Below are 13,410 nucleotides of genomic sequence, written 5' to 3'. Positions count from 1 at the left end.
CTACAGTCTATCTCCTATTGTGCACCTGCCAAAATGCTGTTAGCTGACATCCTCACAGCCGGAGAAGACTAAGCTGCAGGTTACAAATTCTCGTGTGACCACTCAGCGTAGATTCTTCATGCTCTTTGTGGTCGGCGGATTAGGATACGCATTCGGACGGATCACAGAGAGATTTTACGGATTCCGATTCACGTTATGTGCAGGTTTGGGGTGATTCCACTTTAGCGATCATCCAGATCTCCTGACCATGATCATGGGGGATGTATGCGGTCAATCACTGGTGATTCTGATTCTCCAAGTAAGGAAGTTTTGCCGTCACCATGCACGTCTCCTGCAGATACTGATTGAATACACCCAGATTGCCGGCGCCGTTGAGGCACTGTTGTTGAAGTCGGGAATCCTCCAACCTGAACAAGTCAAAGACCATAAAGACGGAGAACCCCCTGATCCGATTCAGAAAGTCCGCTTTGCGGGATTGCTTGTCGAGAGCGTTGTTTGGTATTATGTTTGGCATTTTCTTTCCCCATCTGTCCAGAAACTCGTTGGCCATAACGGAGTTTTCGAGAAAATCACCCTCTTTGCAGTATATTGGATAGTCAACAAGTGGACCTCAAATATAGGAGACCGTGTCGCCGATGTCGTGATTGACCTACTGTTTTCAGCATGATACCAAGAAGGATTTGCTTCAAACCTTTGTTATATAATAGTCTGGCTTGACCATAAGACATGAAAGCTCAACATTATCGCATCTAGGCTTTACCGATGTTTCTATACCGGAGAAGTAGCCTTCCATGACCTACTCGGCAGCTGCGCCGGCTTTCTCCACCTATGAATTCGAATAGCTTCAGGGGAGACTGAAAAGACAAATGAGCCGGATATCCGAAACCCTGGCCTCCCTACTGAAGATGATAGGTGGAGACGATCGTCGTAGCCGTCCATTTTGAGATTGCCTGAATTGTCGCGTTAACAACCTCGTCTTCCGATTGACCGGAATATCCTCAGCACAAACCTTTTTAATCTACCTCGGACCCTGCAGGTTCGCCAGGTTGACGGCGTTGACTTGGCACGCGGTAATTTTTGCAGCAATCATGCTTGGTGTTTTTATTCCTTTCGTGTCTGCAACTCCTGTATATAAACAGAAAATGGCTCCTCTTTCTTTTTGCAGCCTTCGCATACCATACCTTCAATATGAAGCTATCTGCACCTCTTCTCGTCAGTTTAGCTGCTTTCTCTCAAGTTGTCACGGCGCTGGTCGCATTCCCTGGCGCCGAAGGCTTTGGCGTCAATGCGATCGGCGGCCGCAATGGCCAAGTCTACGTCGTTACCAATCTGAACGATACCGGAGCAGGCTCACTCCGGGATGCTGTTTCTGCGACTGATCGCATCGTTGTCTTTGCAGTCGGAGGCGTGATTAAGATCTTCGATCGAATCGTGGTTTCGAAGCGCGTGACCATACTGGAACAGACGGCGCCTGGAGACGGCATCACAGTTTATGGAAATGGATGGTCTTTTTCTAACGCGGATGATGCGATTGTGCGATATATTCGCATGTATGTCTTACCCTTCTCCGCAGACCATTATATTGGGTTACTTACTGACATTCTCTAGTCGCATGGGTAAGGGCGGCACTTCAGGCAAGGACGCCATCACCATCGCCGAAGGAAATAGGATGATTTTCGACCACGTTTCGGTCTCGTGGGGACGCGACGAGACCTTCTCCATCAGTGGAACAGGTAGCAACATTACCGTGCAAAACAGCATCATTGCTCAGGGGCTGGAGACCCATTCCTGCGGTGGATTGATACAGACCGACGGTGGTGTTTCCTTGTTCCGCAACCTGTACATTGATAATAAGACGCGCAATCCCAAGGTCAAGGGCGTGAACGAGTTTACCAACAACGTTGTGTACAACTGGGGCGGCGGCGGAGGATACATTGCTGGAGACTCTGATGGTCAATCTTGTATGGACCTCTTCCTCTTCGTTGGCATCAGCTAATTGTTAGACGCCAATATCATTGGCAATTACTTTATCAGTGGTCCCTCGACATCGGTGACGGCGTTTACCCGTGGCAACGCAAACTTCCACGGATACGTCGACAACAACTACTACGATGCAGACCAGGATGGGCAACTGGACGGCTCTGAACTCGGCGTGTCGTCGTCTAATTACGGTGGCATGGCAATCGTGTCGACCAAATATAACTACCCAGCGGTGGCCTATACCATGACCCCGGCTGAGGCCGTGACCTACGTGACCAAATGTGAGTTCGTCCTCGTCCGAGGTGCATCAGCTAATTCAACTCGACAGATGCTGGAGCATCCAAGGTCAGGGATAGTGTCGACACGCAGTTGATCGCGCAAGTACAGTCTTGGGGCACAGAGGGTGCTCTGATCTCCGATGAAGCTACTATGGGAGGGCCAGGTACTCTGAAAGGAGGCACTCCTGCGACGGACACTGATGGGGACGGAATTCCTGATGCAGCAGAGAAGCAGCTGGGAACGGATCCAAACACCAATGATTCTATGAAACTGCATAGTAGTGGCTATACATATCTGGAGGTGTGGGCCAACTCGCTGGTTCCGTCGACGTACCATTGACCTTGCCATTACTGAATCCGTGCATTCGGAGTATATATGCTAAATGTATGCATTTTTCCACGATCCTTGCGGAATACGATCACAAGATCATGTAGATCATCGATGTAACATAGATATTAGCCTAATCATGTCGGTACTGAAACCTTGTATAGGCTCATCGGCTCATCGGAAGAATGCCATCTCGAGCATATAAACCGGGGGATAACTGTGGTTATCGAGCAGTTCACCAGCCCAGCACGACAACAATGATGTTCCTCTACCCTGTCCTGCTTTCCCTCCTCTCCAGTGGAGGTAAGTTACCCTTCTCTCTTCAGTTACTATACTGACCTTGCAGCCCTGGCTGCCAACTGCACCAGTCTCCCTTCATCCCCCCAGCTGCAGTCCATCACGACACTCCCCGATCCCTTCTCGTGGTATCCACTGCCGCAGTCCGGTCGTGTTACCACACTCTCCGACTGGCAATGCCGCCAGAGCCACATTAGCACACTCCTCCAGCAGCTCGAACTAGGCACCAAGCCTCCCGCTCCCTCCAGCGTAACCTCTACCTTCAGCCAAAACATACTGACCATCACCGCCTCCAATGCTAGGAGTACCATCTCCTTCACAGCAACCATAACCTATCCCTCTGGCTCAGGAGCACCACCCTACCCCGCGATGATCGCCTACGGGGGGCTAAGCATCCCCCTCCCACCTGGAGTCGCAACCATCACCTTCGACAACAGCCAGATCGCCCAGCAAAACGACCAAAGCAGCCGCGGCAAGGGCCTCTTCTATACCTTGTATGGCGCCAACCACCCCGCCGGCGCAATGATGGCCTGGGCATGGGCCACATCGCGCATCATCGACCGTCTGGAGGCCACCCCCGCCGCGAAAATCAACACCGCCCGAATCGGGGTGACGGGGTGCTCGCGGAACGGCAAGGGGGCGCTGGTGGCCGGTGCATTCGATTCGCGGATTGCACTCACCGTACCGCAGGAGTCAGGCACGGGGGGATCGGGATGCTGGCGGCTGGCGCAGGCGTCAGAAGGCGCGCCGCAGAACGTGCAGACGGCCGGGGAGATCGTCCAGGAGAATGTCTGGTTCTCGACTGCGTTCAATGCATATGCGAATAGTGTTGACCGTCTCCCGTTTGACCACCATATGCTGGCTGGGCTGATTGCTCCGCGCGGTCTACTGTCCGTCGACAATGCGGGGTATCAGTGGCTGGGGCCGTGGTCGTCGCTGGGGTGTATGGGGACGGCGAGGCTGATCTGGCAGGCGATGGGGGTGCCGGATCGTATGGGGTACTCTATGTCTATGAACCACCCGCATTGCTCGTTCCCGGATCAGCAGCGGGATGACCTGTTTGCGTTTGTCAATCGGTTCTTGCTGGGGATGGATGTTAATACCACGGTGCAGAAGAATTATGCGGGGATTGCGTTTGATAGCAAGCCGTGGGTGAACTGGCAAGTTCCTACTTTGACTTGATAGTTCAACCTTTGTCTCTGTGTTTCTTGTTTCGGCGCTCTTTTATGCTAATGTGCTTGGATTATCGGTTTGTCTATGACTTGAACCACCGTGATTGATTCACGCCTGAGTTTCTCAGATTAATGATCCTTGTAGGCTGTTGGCCAGATCACAAATCAGACAGCCTAAGTTCTAGGACATATAATCAACTCCCGCCAATCATTCCCTCGGTTTCGTTAGGTGCCTGTTGCCTAAATTTCTCTCGTCACTTACATTAGTAATGGCCTCTCTCAAAGTAGGGACCTGTCACTCTACATGAGTAAGTAACATATAGACCGTCAGACTGCCCATCATTTGACCGAACATTGGTTGTCCAGGCTTCTATCCCTCTGATCCGTATCTTTCCTGAACACCAAAGATAATCCCATGGAAGCATCAGAAGAAACCGTGGCTGACATGGTACTTTGACCCTGTCCCTATCTCCCTATTCAAAAACTACATTAGACTTATACTTCTACACCTACAGGGAGATGGATCCACCTGCGCAGCTAAATCAGTCCTATTATCCACCCTGAGCGATCTACCAAAAGACCCCCTGGGCTTCTCCCATCTCGGCATGGACCTTAGGAGTGTGGCGAAACGTCGATAAAGATGGCAAGGTGATAAGCTATCGAGCTCTAAGCCCAGATGAAATCGCAGAAGCGCTGAATATCTTTCCTGGCTGGATGCGGGAAAAGCTCGAGAAGAGATTGGAGGGTGTTGACGGGAGGAATGTTACAGATACGGAGCAACTGATGCATCCTGGGGAAGATCTCATGCCGAAATTTGAAGAGGATGGGATGGGGATGTAGATGGGGGCATGAGTAGAACAAGCTTTGGTTTTAAAAGCGGTGGCACATTGCATTCTAGACTCTTCACCACCATCCGACGTTCTTCGTCCATTGATGCAATATCAAGCGATCAGATCATTCAATCATCAATTAAAGCTTATACATCATCGGATCGGTTCCTGTTTGTAGGTGCAGATGAACGCATCAAGAATCTGCTCCTTACGTCACCATTGTCTCGTGTCAACAAGTCTAGACGCTGGTATAAGATACGCCGGTGTCAAGGATGACATCCGATCTCTGCATACAGCTGATTACTATAAAATGCATCGAGGACTGCGTTTGCTTCGGCGACAATTTGGCATTACTCGCGCAACTCGCTCTGGCCTAAACACAGTGCCCATCCCATTCAGCATCTACTGCAGGAACAACCCCCACCAAGGCTTCCACCAGAACGTCGCAAAAATGTCCAATTTTGACAAATTCAACAGCAATACGGCTGATAAGCCACCCCAGAACGAAATAGTCTATCTTCCCGGCGTAATGTCGCCCAATCGGAAGTTTGGCGTGTTCCGCAAAGTCCTACATACAGGGCTGTACTCCCAGTTCGTTGCCATGGAAGTACCAGTGGATGGCGAGATTGGCGACGAGGTTCGTCTTTGCATTCATTGATGGCTTGGTGAAAACTAATGGTCCATTAGATTCACACTGTCGACCAAACACTCATCTTCACACACGGCAAGGGAAAGGCGATCGTCGCTGGAAAGGAGCAGGAGATCAAGGAGGGCGACGTGATCATCGTTCCTGCAGGTACTCAGCACCAGTTCCTTAACATCGGCGACGTTCCCTTGGAAGTGGTGACAGTTTATGCGCCTGCCGAGCATTATCCGAGTACTGTGCACCAGACCAAGGCAGAAGGAGATGCACAGGAAGAAAGGGGCGAAGATGAGGCTCCGGCATGGAGTCAGCGAAGCAAGGCCGAAAATGAGAAGCTGGGACTAGTGAAGGGGGAGTGAGCGTCTATAGAACTCCTTGGGCGTGTCCGTAGCTTTGTCTTGTGTTTGTCTTGTGTTCCAGCGACAACTTTATTTAATGAGGATGTCTGACAATTGTTCATTTTCGGCATATTCCGAATTAATGCATTCTAGGAGTAAAGTTCAACAAGATATTGTATTCATGCTCCGGAGAAGCGGCATCTTGGATGGACACCTCGTCATTATTGATACGATGCAGCTAAGATATTTTAGTCTGGACCTCTACAAACCGTCAACTGCACTTACATCAAACTTCCAGATGACCAGAGCAACAGCTCGCTTCAATTCCAGCCAGGCAGCTCGAGCTTTCGTGGCATTTGGCAAATTTGGTCGAAGAACCAACAATCCTTCCTCCATCCGTTTCCGTTGCCGTTGATCCAAGTCTGCCTGTAGCCATCTGTGTGGCCGAAAAGAGCTGACGTCTTCTCCATAGATGGCATGATTGTTTCTTATAGACTCTGAATGAAATCGAACGACCGTTCCTTCGGGAAGGTCATGTCCCAAGGCTACTACACCCCCCGCAGGAACATCTCTTCGATAATCAAATCCCATGGCAAGTCGCATCGATTCTTTCATGACAGCATCCAGGATTGGTAGGGCGTGTGACTCCATTTCTTGCTGAAGAATATCGGATAAGGCCACCTTGCGAAATGCGCTGTCTAGCTCGTGCTGGAGCTGAGACATAGCCGTGGGGCACTTGATCAAATGGAGAAACACTGAAACAAAGGCATCGATCATGCAGTCCGCTTGCTTTATACTCAGAGAGGCGTGCCGATCGCCGTATTCACGGATTTCTGCCCACGGGAATATTCCTCTGCCTGTCTCCGGCAAAACGTCAAAGGTAGACACATCGTTCCACCCGGAATAGGTCCCTGCGCAAGCAACCCATCTTAGGCTCTTGTTTCGTTTGCGCTTTAGTTTGGCAACTGGGCTCTTGAACATAATATGGTCCAGAGATGTTGTAAATCGGCATGGATCCGTGTGGTTTGGCCCGGTACCCGTGGGTGCTGCTCGGTCATTGTCAAGGTCGTCCACAAACATGCGTCCAACAATGTCTGTCGCGAAGCTTCGGAACACAGCCAGTTTCAAGGTACGTTGTTTTCGAATCGCTCTGAGGAAGTCGAGAACAAGGTCCTTGATTTTATCATGATGTTTAAATGCGTGGTCTCTCTGCTTGTCTGGGTAAACATGTCCACTGCTTTTGAGTCGAGCATTCACAATCACTCCTTCTGGTTCCTCCACATAACTATCAAGGAACGACTCGGTAAATCTCAGCATGTAGTCCATCTTCTTGGAGAGAGTGATAAATACCTGCGACCTTCGTGAACAAGCGGCATCCGACCGGAAAACGGCGGAGGGGTCAGAGACGCTGACCGTCTTCGGCCCTACGCGAACTACCTCACCATATCTGCGATGAAGACGCTCCAAACGATAAGCATATCGTGGTGATGATTTGAGACACTCCCACCAAATATCAGACAGGCCCGCAAGCAATGGGCCGGGAATTGAGTTTAGCCGCGTGTAGTTCCACAGGATGCCGCCGAACACGCAGAGAATCAATATGAAAACCGCAAGCACAGCCATTTGCCTAGGACATCTTTCGAAATAGAGCTTGAATCATAACTGTGAATTTTTTTCTCCTTTGAGAAATCAGTAAGGAGCCGGCTTTGGAGGTCGGGGAAACGACTCACCAAGACAGCACATCCTTGTTTCTTAACCGCGATATCCCGAACCGAGAAAAATAACCGGGAAAGGGCAGTGGCTCATTTGTCCCCAACAACGGCTTTCAATTCTCGGAGCCTCAAAGTAAGCCTAGGTACTACGTTATTGGTCAACTTTTTCTTTTTGTCTTATCGGATTGTTCTGTGTGTTAAAGGTCATGTCCATCTCCAGCTCCAACTCGATTGGTCGTGCGACTCGTGCCCCCATTCTCCATCGGGCCGACGGCTTATCAGCTACCACGGTGAGGGACACCACAAGCAGCCACCAGGTTAATGCGGGGAATCTGGAGAAGATCTCATTGATTCCTGGGGGGAAAATATCTGCAAGGATTGCCAAATACGAGCAGGATCTCAGCCTCAAGGTCAGCAGTGTGAGTGTCCAACGAGATAAAACTGTTAAAAACAGCCGATCCGGAGAGGAGAGATTCGTGGGGTCATGAGACGACATTCGGCAAACAACGCATAGTTGTCGTCAACCTCAGTCGCATACATAATTGAGTCCTTGAGCTCACTACTGGGCTGTTAATGTCTCTGCTGTGAATGAAAGGGCAATCGAATAAGATCAACTCTATTGGGAGCCAGTTCTCCCAACGGCAGGAGGCAGTCAGTATAATTATGTTCTGTCTTTGACAGCCACCAGTACTTCCCAATGGCGCAAGGGAAAGCTCGAAGTGGATTGCAGAGCCGATCAATAGACAGGTCGGGAAATACGCGTTCAGTTATAGCGTGCGTGATGTTGACCAGATGTTCTGCAGAGACCTGCTGACGACTATGGCAGATGCAATCGATGTCGGGGCAGAAAGACACGATGTGCCGGCACCCCACCCTATCCCTGTGCTGCATGTGAGGATGCGGGACATATATGTGTATATTCTGAAGCTGAGAAACGCGTGTCGGTACCTGAAAGGTGAGCAAGACTACGCGGACCAGGAGGGGAGCGGAGATATAAAGGAATAATCGCCTGGAAGGCGCAATGCGCTAACCGCAGTTGCACCGAAACCAGCTACCTGCGTCAGCTTCAATCGCAAGCTAGAGCTGCAAGGCAAGGGTCGGACCACAGTCTTCCACCTCTGTCATCACACTCCACTCCAAGCCAACCTACCCCCTATAGCAACGCGAGTGAGAGCACTCCGCCTAACCGAGACGACTGGTGGTATAATGGAACGGATAATCTTTTCTTAAATCGATCAGGAGAACATCGTATGTCAATAGATTGCATCATCCATAATATCAGCTAACCACTCTCAGACTATGTTGGCCCTGCTGCGGCGGTCGCACTGGCCAAGCGACTGCATCCTTCATCGTCCAATCTCGCATGGGACGTGCGTCCTCTGTACGATGATCCTTCGTCTCTACACCGTTCCGTCAATCGGGCTCTCCCACAGCTGCCACCGTTCGAATTCGCCAAGCGATTGTTCTGGGTGCAATATACCTACATCGGAACTATCTTTTCCCTGATTCAGCCTGAGGACTTTGAAGAACGAGTCAACATCGTCTATCATCAGCCTCCTGACTTCTCAAACCGAGAGTCATGCCTTGTTTATTGCCAAGTCCTGCTTGTCATTGCCTACGGGCTGATGTATTCAGTGAACCAGTGGTCCGGAGACGATGGCCCGCCTGGCTTCAAGTACTTTAAGCATGCCTTGCGTTTTCTGCCAGACATTCATGAGGAAGGCTCGATATTCTTCGTCGAGGTCTTGTGTTATGTCGCTTATTACATGCAGAATCTGAACCGCCGTGATGCTGCTTTTCTATACGTACGCATTCCATTTGTACAATGTCGTTGTGGGCCGCTGACATAAATTGTAGATTGGCCTCGCTCTTCGCATGGCTATCTCATTAGGACTCCATCAGGAGGTGTCGCATCCGGATGTCAGTGATGCAGATCGCTATCGACGACGGCGAGCCTGGTGGTCTGTGTATAGTCTTGACAGGTACTGCTGTATGCATCTTCTCGGAACGACATTACTGACATTTACAGGTTACTTTCTGTCAAGTCCGGGAATCCAATCACTATTCAAGATGAAGACATTGGGACAATGTGGCCGATACCTGAAGTATAAACCATCCTCTCTACCTTTTCTCTTTTCCGTTTGGGAATGATGACTCTTTGCTAACCTTCTGCAGGGCGGCTCTACGGCGGCTCCGTGGCCATCTGTCGTTCTCACTCATTACACCCAACTGTCTCGCATTCTAGGCAGAATTGGAGAAGGTGAGCTCCTCAAACTAGGCTATTCAATAGCCATGCTGACATGCGTCACAGAGATCTACCGCAAGAAGCCTCGATCCGGGTCTAATCTCCTGGCATCCGTACAGAGCATTACAAATGACCTGTCTGACTGGCTGCGACAAGTGCCAGATCGCTTACGCATCGACTTTACCACGCTAGACACGCATATCAATCGCGAATCAGTCTCCATATTCCTTCACTTTTATTCTTGCATCAACATGACTGCCAGACCTCTGGTGTTCTATGTGATCCAGAGGCGCCTGGATGCAGAGACTGGAGGGCCTGCTGCAAATGACTGGAAAGAAGGCTTGTCGCAAAACACAGTTGCCGTCATTGAGAGCTGCATCACCGCGGCTCGAGCCACGACGCTCATCATGGATGCTGCAGCCAGGCACAATCTAGTCGGTACGTTCTCGGATCTTCCCTCTCAAGCCCAACTTGATTCTCATTGTGAACCATAGCAACCTATGGCTACTTGGATGGCGAATACATCTTCTCTGCCGCTCTGTTGCTGGTCATGGTCAATGCGGCCTTTCCGCACAATGAGACCAATGCCAGAACAATGGATATGGCACTGAGTCTGTTGCGCAGCATGGCTGATCGAGGGAATACCTATCTCGGGTCTCGTCACTCCTTGCTGCTAGAACTTCAGGCCTCGATTGGATCCAATCAAGTGGCCGAGGGACGGGTTGATTTCAATGCTCCTGTGACACCTACCATCAGTCAGCAGCGTAGCCCTCCTGAGACCACTGTTATAAGACGCGATGATACAAGGGTCGGTCCGTCAGACTGGCCATCCCAGCAGCATATCACGTTTAATCTTGATATCAATGACGACCCAGGATTGTGGGAAGAGGTCCTTGGTCAGATCGATATTGATATGGACACTGACTGGATTGAGAATACTCTGAGAAGGCAAGACTGATTCAATCGTTTTCACAATTAGGACTCTTCTATCAAGGTTGCGCGCAATACATAGTTTGCAATGTTGTTCGGCGGCAACCTGTCCACGAGTTGCATTTAGATACCCTTTGGGAATTCCGTCTTTCTCAGTGTACATTAAAGATATCAGGGGAACATCTGAAGACGCCACGGAGGGTTTCCCTGTTGCGAAATTTTCCGTTTGGGGGCAGTCTTCTCAGCTGATTGACTGGACTCTTTAGCTCCATCTGATGAACCAAAGGCACTGTCATTTGCTCCATCGTTTTTTGCCTTATCATGTGAATTGTTGGAGTTGGAGGTTCTGGAAAACTCAGCACCATCAATTGTGTCACTATTGCTAGTAGTGGTTGGGTTTGTCTCGTTTCCTCCATCCTGATTAGCATTGTCGTATGCATTAGATGACTGATTGGGCCCTAAGGCTTGTTTGATAAACCCTTGAAGCTCCTTTGTCCTCTTTTTCTCTTTGACTGGGTTCGGCTTTCTATTTTTAACCTCTGTAACTTTTGAATTTCGTTCGTCCACGATTCCACCTGTTTCGGCGCTTGTTGTTCTGCTGTGGGAACCTGACGCAGATGAAACCAAAGCAATTGCAAGAAGGTGCAGACATCCCGTCAGCTGGGAAGGGTTTGCATTAAGTGAACTTGGATTTCAAGAGCGCGTGCTATATCGAGTGGTCCGTGTTCTGCCAGCATATCGCTGACTTCTTTGCTCTCAGGGGTCCCTCAGGTCCTGATTCCTGGTACTTTCTTAGATCTCGCTGACAAATAACAGCTCGCTGACAGTACTTCTGTGCGATCAGATTGACTCGGAGACAAATTTAATATTAGTCAGGTAGTTTTTCAAGGCGACTTTGTCAGCTGCTTATGAATCCGGTCCGCTATAGTGACCAAGGGTCGCACCGAAAAGTGCCAAATATTGACCGCAAAGTGATTAATGATCGGCCCGACTTCTAGTCTTGCTGTCCCAGCTCTATAATATGGCTATCTTTTCTCCATTACTCAGCACCTATGATATTGACGTCATTGGCTAAGGCCGGAATCAGTGAATCACCAGGTTCTGCTTCTATAAGATACATCTAAGATGGTGGGAAATGCTGGTCTTTGGTCTGCTCGGACCATAATTCAAGTCATCCTTTCACAATTCCACCTGCTTCTAGCAACTAACTGAGTCTTGTCTGTTCATGATTGTTCTTACAGGTATGAAAATATGTGGCATGCCGTCTTTCGAACAATGGACTAACTAGGGTTCTCCAGGTTCTACCGGCGGGATAGGCCGCGCCGCTCTCCAGACGCTCCTCTCAGAGAAGCTGGTCCCGGTCTCAGAGCTGCGCATTTCGGCCTACAATACGGCTGCCATCCCGACCGCCGTCCGTGAAACCGGGATTGAGATCCGCAAGGGTAACCTGTACGAGCCGTCGACGCTGGTGGAGTCGTACTCCGGCGCGGAGGTGTTGTTCTTGGTGTCGTTCCCTTCCATGGGCGAGGAACGCTACAAGCTGCACCGGAATGCCATCGACGCCGCCAAGGCCGCAGGCGTTCGCCACATCATCTACACCTCGCTCTCATTCTGTGGTGGAGCTGAAGGCAACACGAGCGTCGCGCAGGTCGCGCAGGCCCACCTCCTGACCGAACGCTACCTAAAGGACAGCGGGATGACCTACACGATCCTTCGTATGGCGTCCTACTCGCACCTATGGAACAACTATGCCGGGTTTCTGAAGCTGGATGCCGCTCCCGACGTCGTTCAGGAAGCTGTGCTGCCCAATGACGGCCTGGAGCACTGGGCGAACAGGGCTGAGCTGGGCGAGGCCACCGCGAGGGTCATCGCGAACTGGGTATGTGTTTGTTTTTGCACACACACGGGAGACCTGGCTGTGGGCTGACCCTTAATTGTAGCAAAACTACATCAACAGAACCCTGAATTTTACTGGTCCCGAGCTCTTGACTGGGGTCGACATCATCAAGAAGTACATGAAGCATACCGGCAGGAAGGTCAATGTTCGCGTCTTGCCTGTTGAGGAGGCCATCGCTTGGCACGTCAAGAATGGGAGTGTGCCACCGGAGCAAGCCAGCTTCCTTGAGAACTGGGCGAGCTGGCACACTGCCATTTCGCTTGGTGAAAAGGCCTTCCTCGATCCTACCTTGGAACAGCTGCTAGGCCGGAAGCCCAAGACGATTGATGACCAGGCTGCTGACATTTTCTCAGCATCACACGGCCTCGACACTAAGGACCTGGTGGGAATATAACTAATAGTTATAAAGCAGCCGTAGGTGGAGCTAGGACTCATCCTGGGAGGAACTCCACAGACCACATTCTGCGACCTCCTCGGCTCGAGTGAACATATCGTCGGCGCTTTGCATGAATACTCGCAGAGGCCGGTCTTTCGTAGCAGGAATCCTAGCCTGCGTAGCCGGGATGAGCTGTATCAGCGCAAGCTGCGGGATATGCTGGTATCGAATGCGCTGCCGAAACTCTGTGATAAGACATTCAAGGTATTCGTGGAGAGGGTTTTTCCCTTTGAGCAGATTGTTCAGGCGCATCAGTTGCTTGAGAGTGGCTCCTCCAAGGGGAAGATTATTATGAAGATTGAGTAAATAGTTAGCTAAATTGAC

At 50.5% G+C, this 13,410-nt stretch overlaps 6 protein-coding genes across 6 annotated transcripts; 5 read left to right on the top strand and 1 right to left on the bottom strand.

Moving 5' to 3' along the window:
• Positions 1-1,188: 1,188 nt before the first annotated feature.
• plyC (polysaccharide lyase family 1 protein) lies at positions 1,189-2,598 on the top strand (the record flags this gene model as incomplete). The annotated part of the gene is made up of 4 exons (XM_043273265.1): positions 1,189-1,550; positions 1,609-1,961; positions 2,004-2,261; positions 2,309-2,598. The coding sequence occupies 4 exons, from the start codon at positions 1,189-1,191 to the stop codon at positions 2,596-2,598; spliced, it is 1,263 nt and encodes a 420-aa protein (XP_043129200.1).
• Positions 2,599-2,843: 245 nt separating this feature from the next.
• Positions 2,844-4,065, top strand: Aspvir_010131 (putative extracelular cellulose binding protein (Cip2); the record flags this gene model as incomplete). Its single annotated transcript, XM_043273264.1, has 2 exons — positions 2,844-2,889; positions 2,933-4,065. The coding sequence occupies 2 exons, from the start codon at positions 2,844-2,846 to the stop codon at positions 4,063-4,065; spliced, it is 1,179 nt and encodes a 392-aa protein (XP_043129199.1).
• A 1,130-nt stretch (positions 4,066-5,195) lies between these two features.
• Positions 5,196-5,887, top strand: Aspvir_010130 (cupin domain-containing protein; the record flags this gene model as incomplete). Its single annotated transcript, XM_043273263.1, has 2 exons — positions 5,196-5,522; positions 5,573-5,887. The coding sequence occupies 2 exons, from the start codon at positions 5,196-5,198 to the stop codon at positions 5,885-5,887; spliced, it is 642 nt and encodes a 213-aa protein (XP_043129198.1).
• Positions 5,888-6,005: 118 nt separating this feature from the next.
• On the bottom strand, positions 6,006-7,489 carry Aspvir_010129 (putative cytochrome P450 monooxygenase; the record flags this gene model as incomplete). The annotated part of the gene is made up of 2 exons (XM_043273262.1): positions 6,006-6,104; positions 6,152-7,489. The coding sequence occupies 2 exons, from the start codon at positions 7,487-7,489 to the stop codon at positions 6,006-6,008; spliced, it is 1,437 nt and encodes a 478-aa protein (XP_043129197.1).
• A 295-nt stretch (positions 7,490-7,784) lies between these two features.
• Positions 7,785-10,781, top strand: Aspvir_010128 (transcription factor domain-containing protein; the record flags this gene model as incomplete). Its single annotated transcript, XM_043273261.1, has 9 exons — positions 7,785-7,997; positions 8,260-8,533; positions 8,557-8,826; positions 8,875-9,383; positions 9,436-9,560; positions 9,608-9,683; positions 9,754-9,838; positions 9,890-10,261; positions 10,318-10,781. The coding sequence occupies 9 exons, from the start codon at positions 7,785-7,787 to the stop codon at positions 10,779-10,781; spliced, it is 2,388 nt and encodes a 795-aa protein (XP_043129196.1).
• Positions 10,782-11,978: 1,197 nt separating this feature from the next.
• On the top strand, positions 11,979-13,392 carry Aspvir_010127 (uncharacterized protein; the record flags this gene model as incomplete). Its single annotated transcript, XM_043273260.1, has 4 exons — positions 11,979-11,994; positions 12,052-12,632; positions 12,694-13,032; positions 13,069-13,392. 4 exons carry the CDS (start codon positions 11,979-11,981, stop codon positions 13,390-13,392), a joined length of 1,260 nt encoding a protein of 419 aa, XP_043129195.1.
• Between the last annotated feature and the right edge of the window lie 18 nt (positions 13,393-13,410).

Source organism: Aspergillus viridinutans (genome assembly GCF_018404265.1).
Source record: "Aspergillus viridinutans IFM 47045 DNA, scaffold_9, whole genome shotgun sequence".
Lineage (NCBI taxonomy): Eukaryota > Fungi > Ascomycota > Eurotiomycetes > Eurotiales > Aspergillaceae > Aspergillus > Aspergillus viridinutans.
This window is presented reverse-complemented; position numbering and strand designations above follow the sequence as displayed.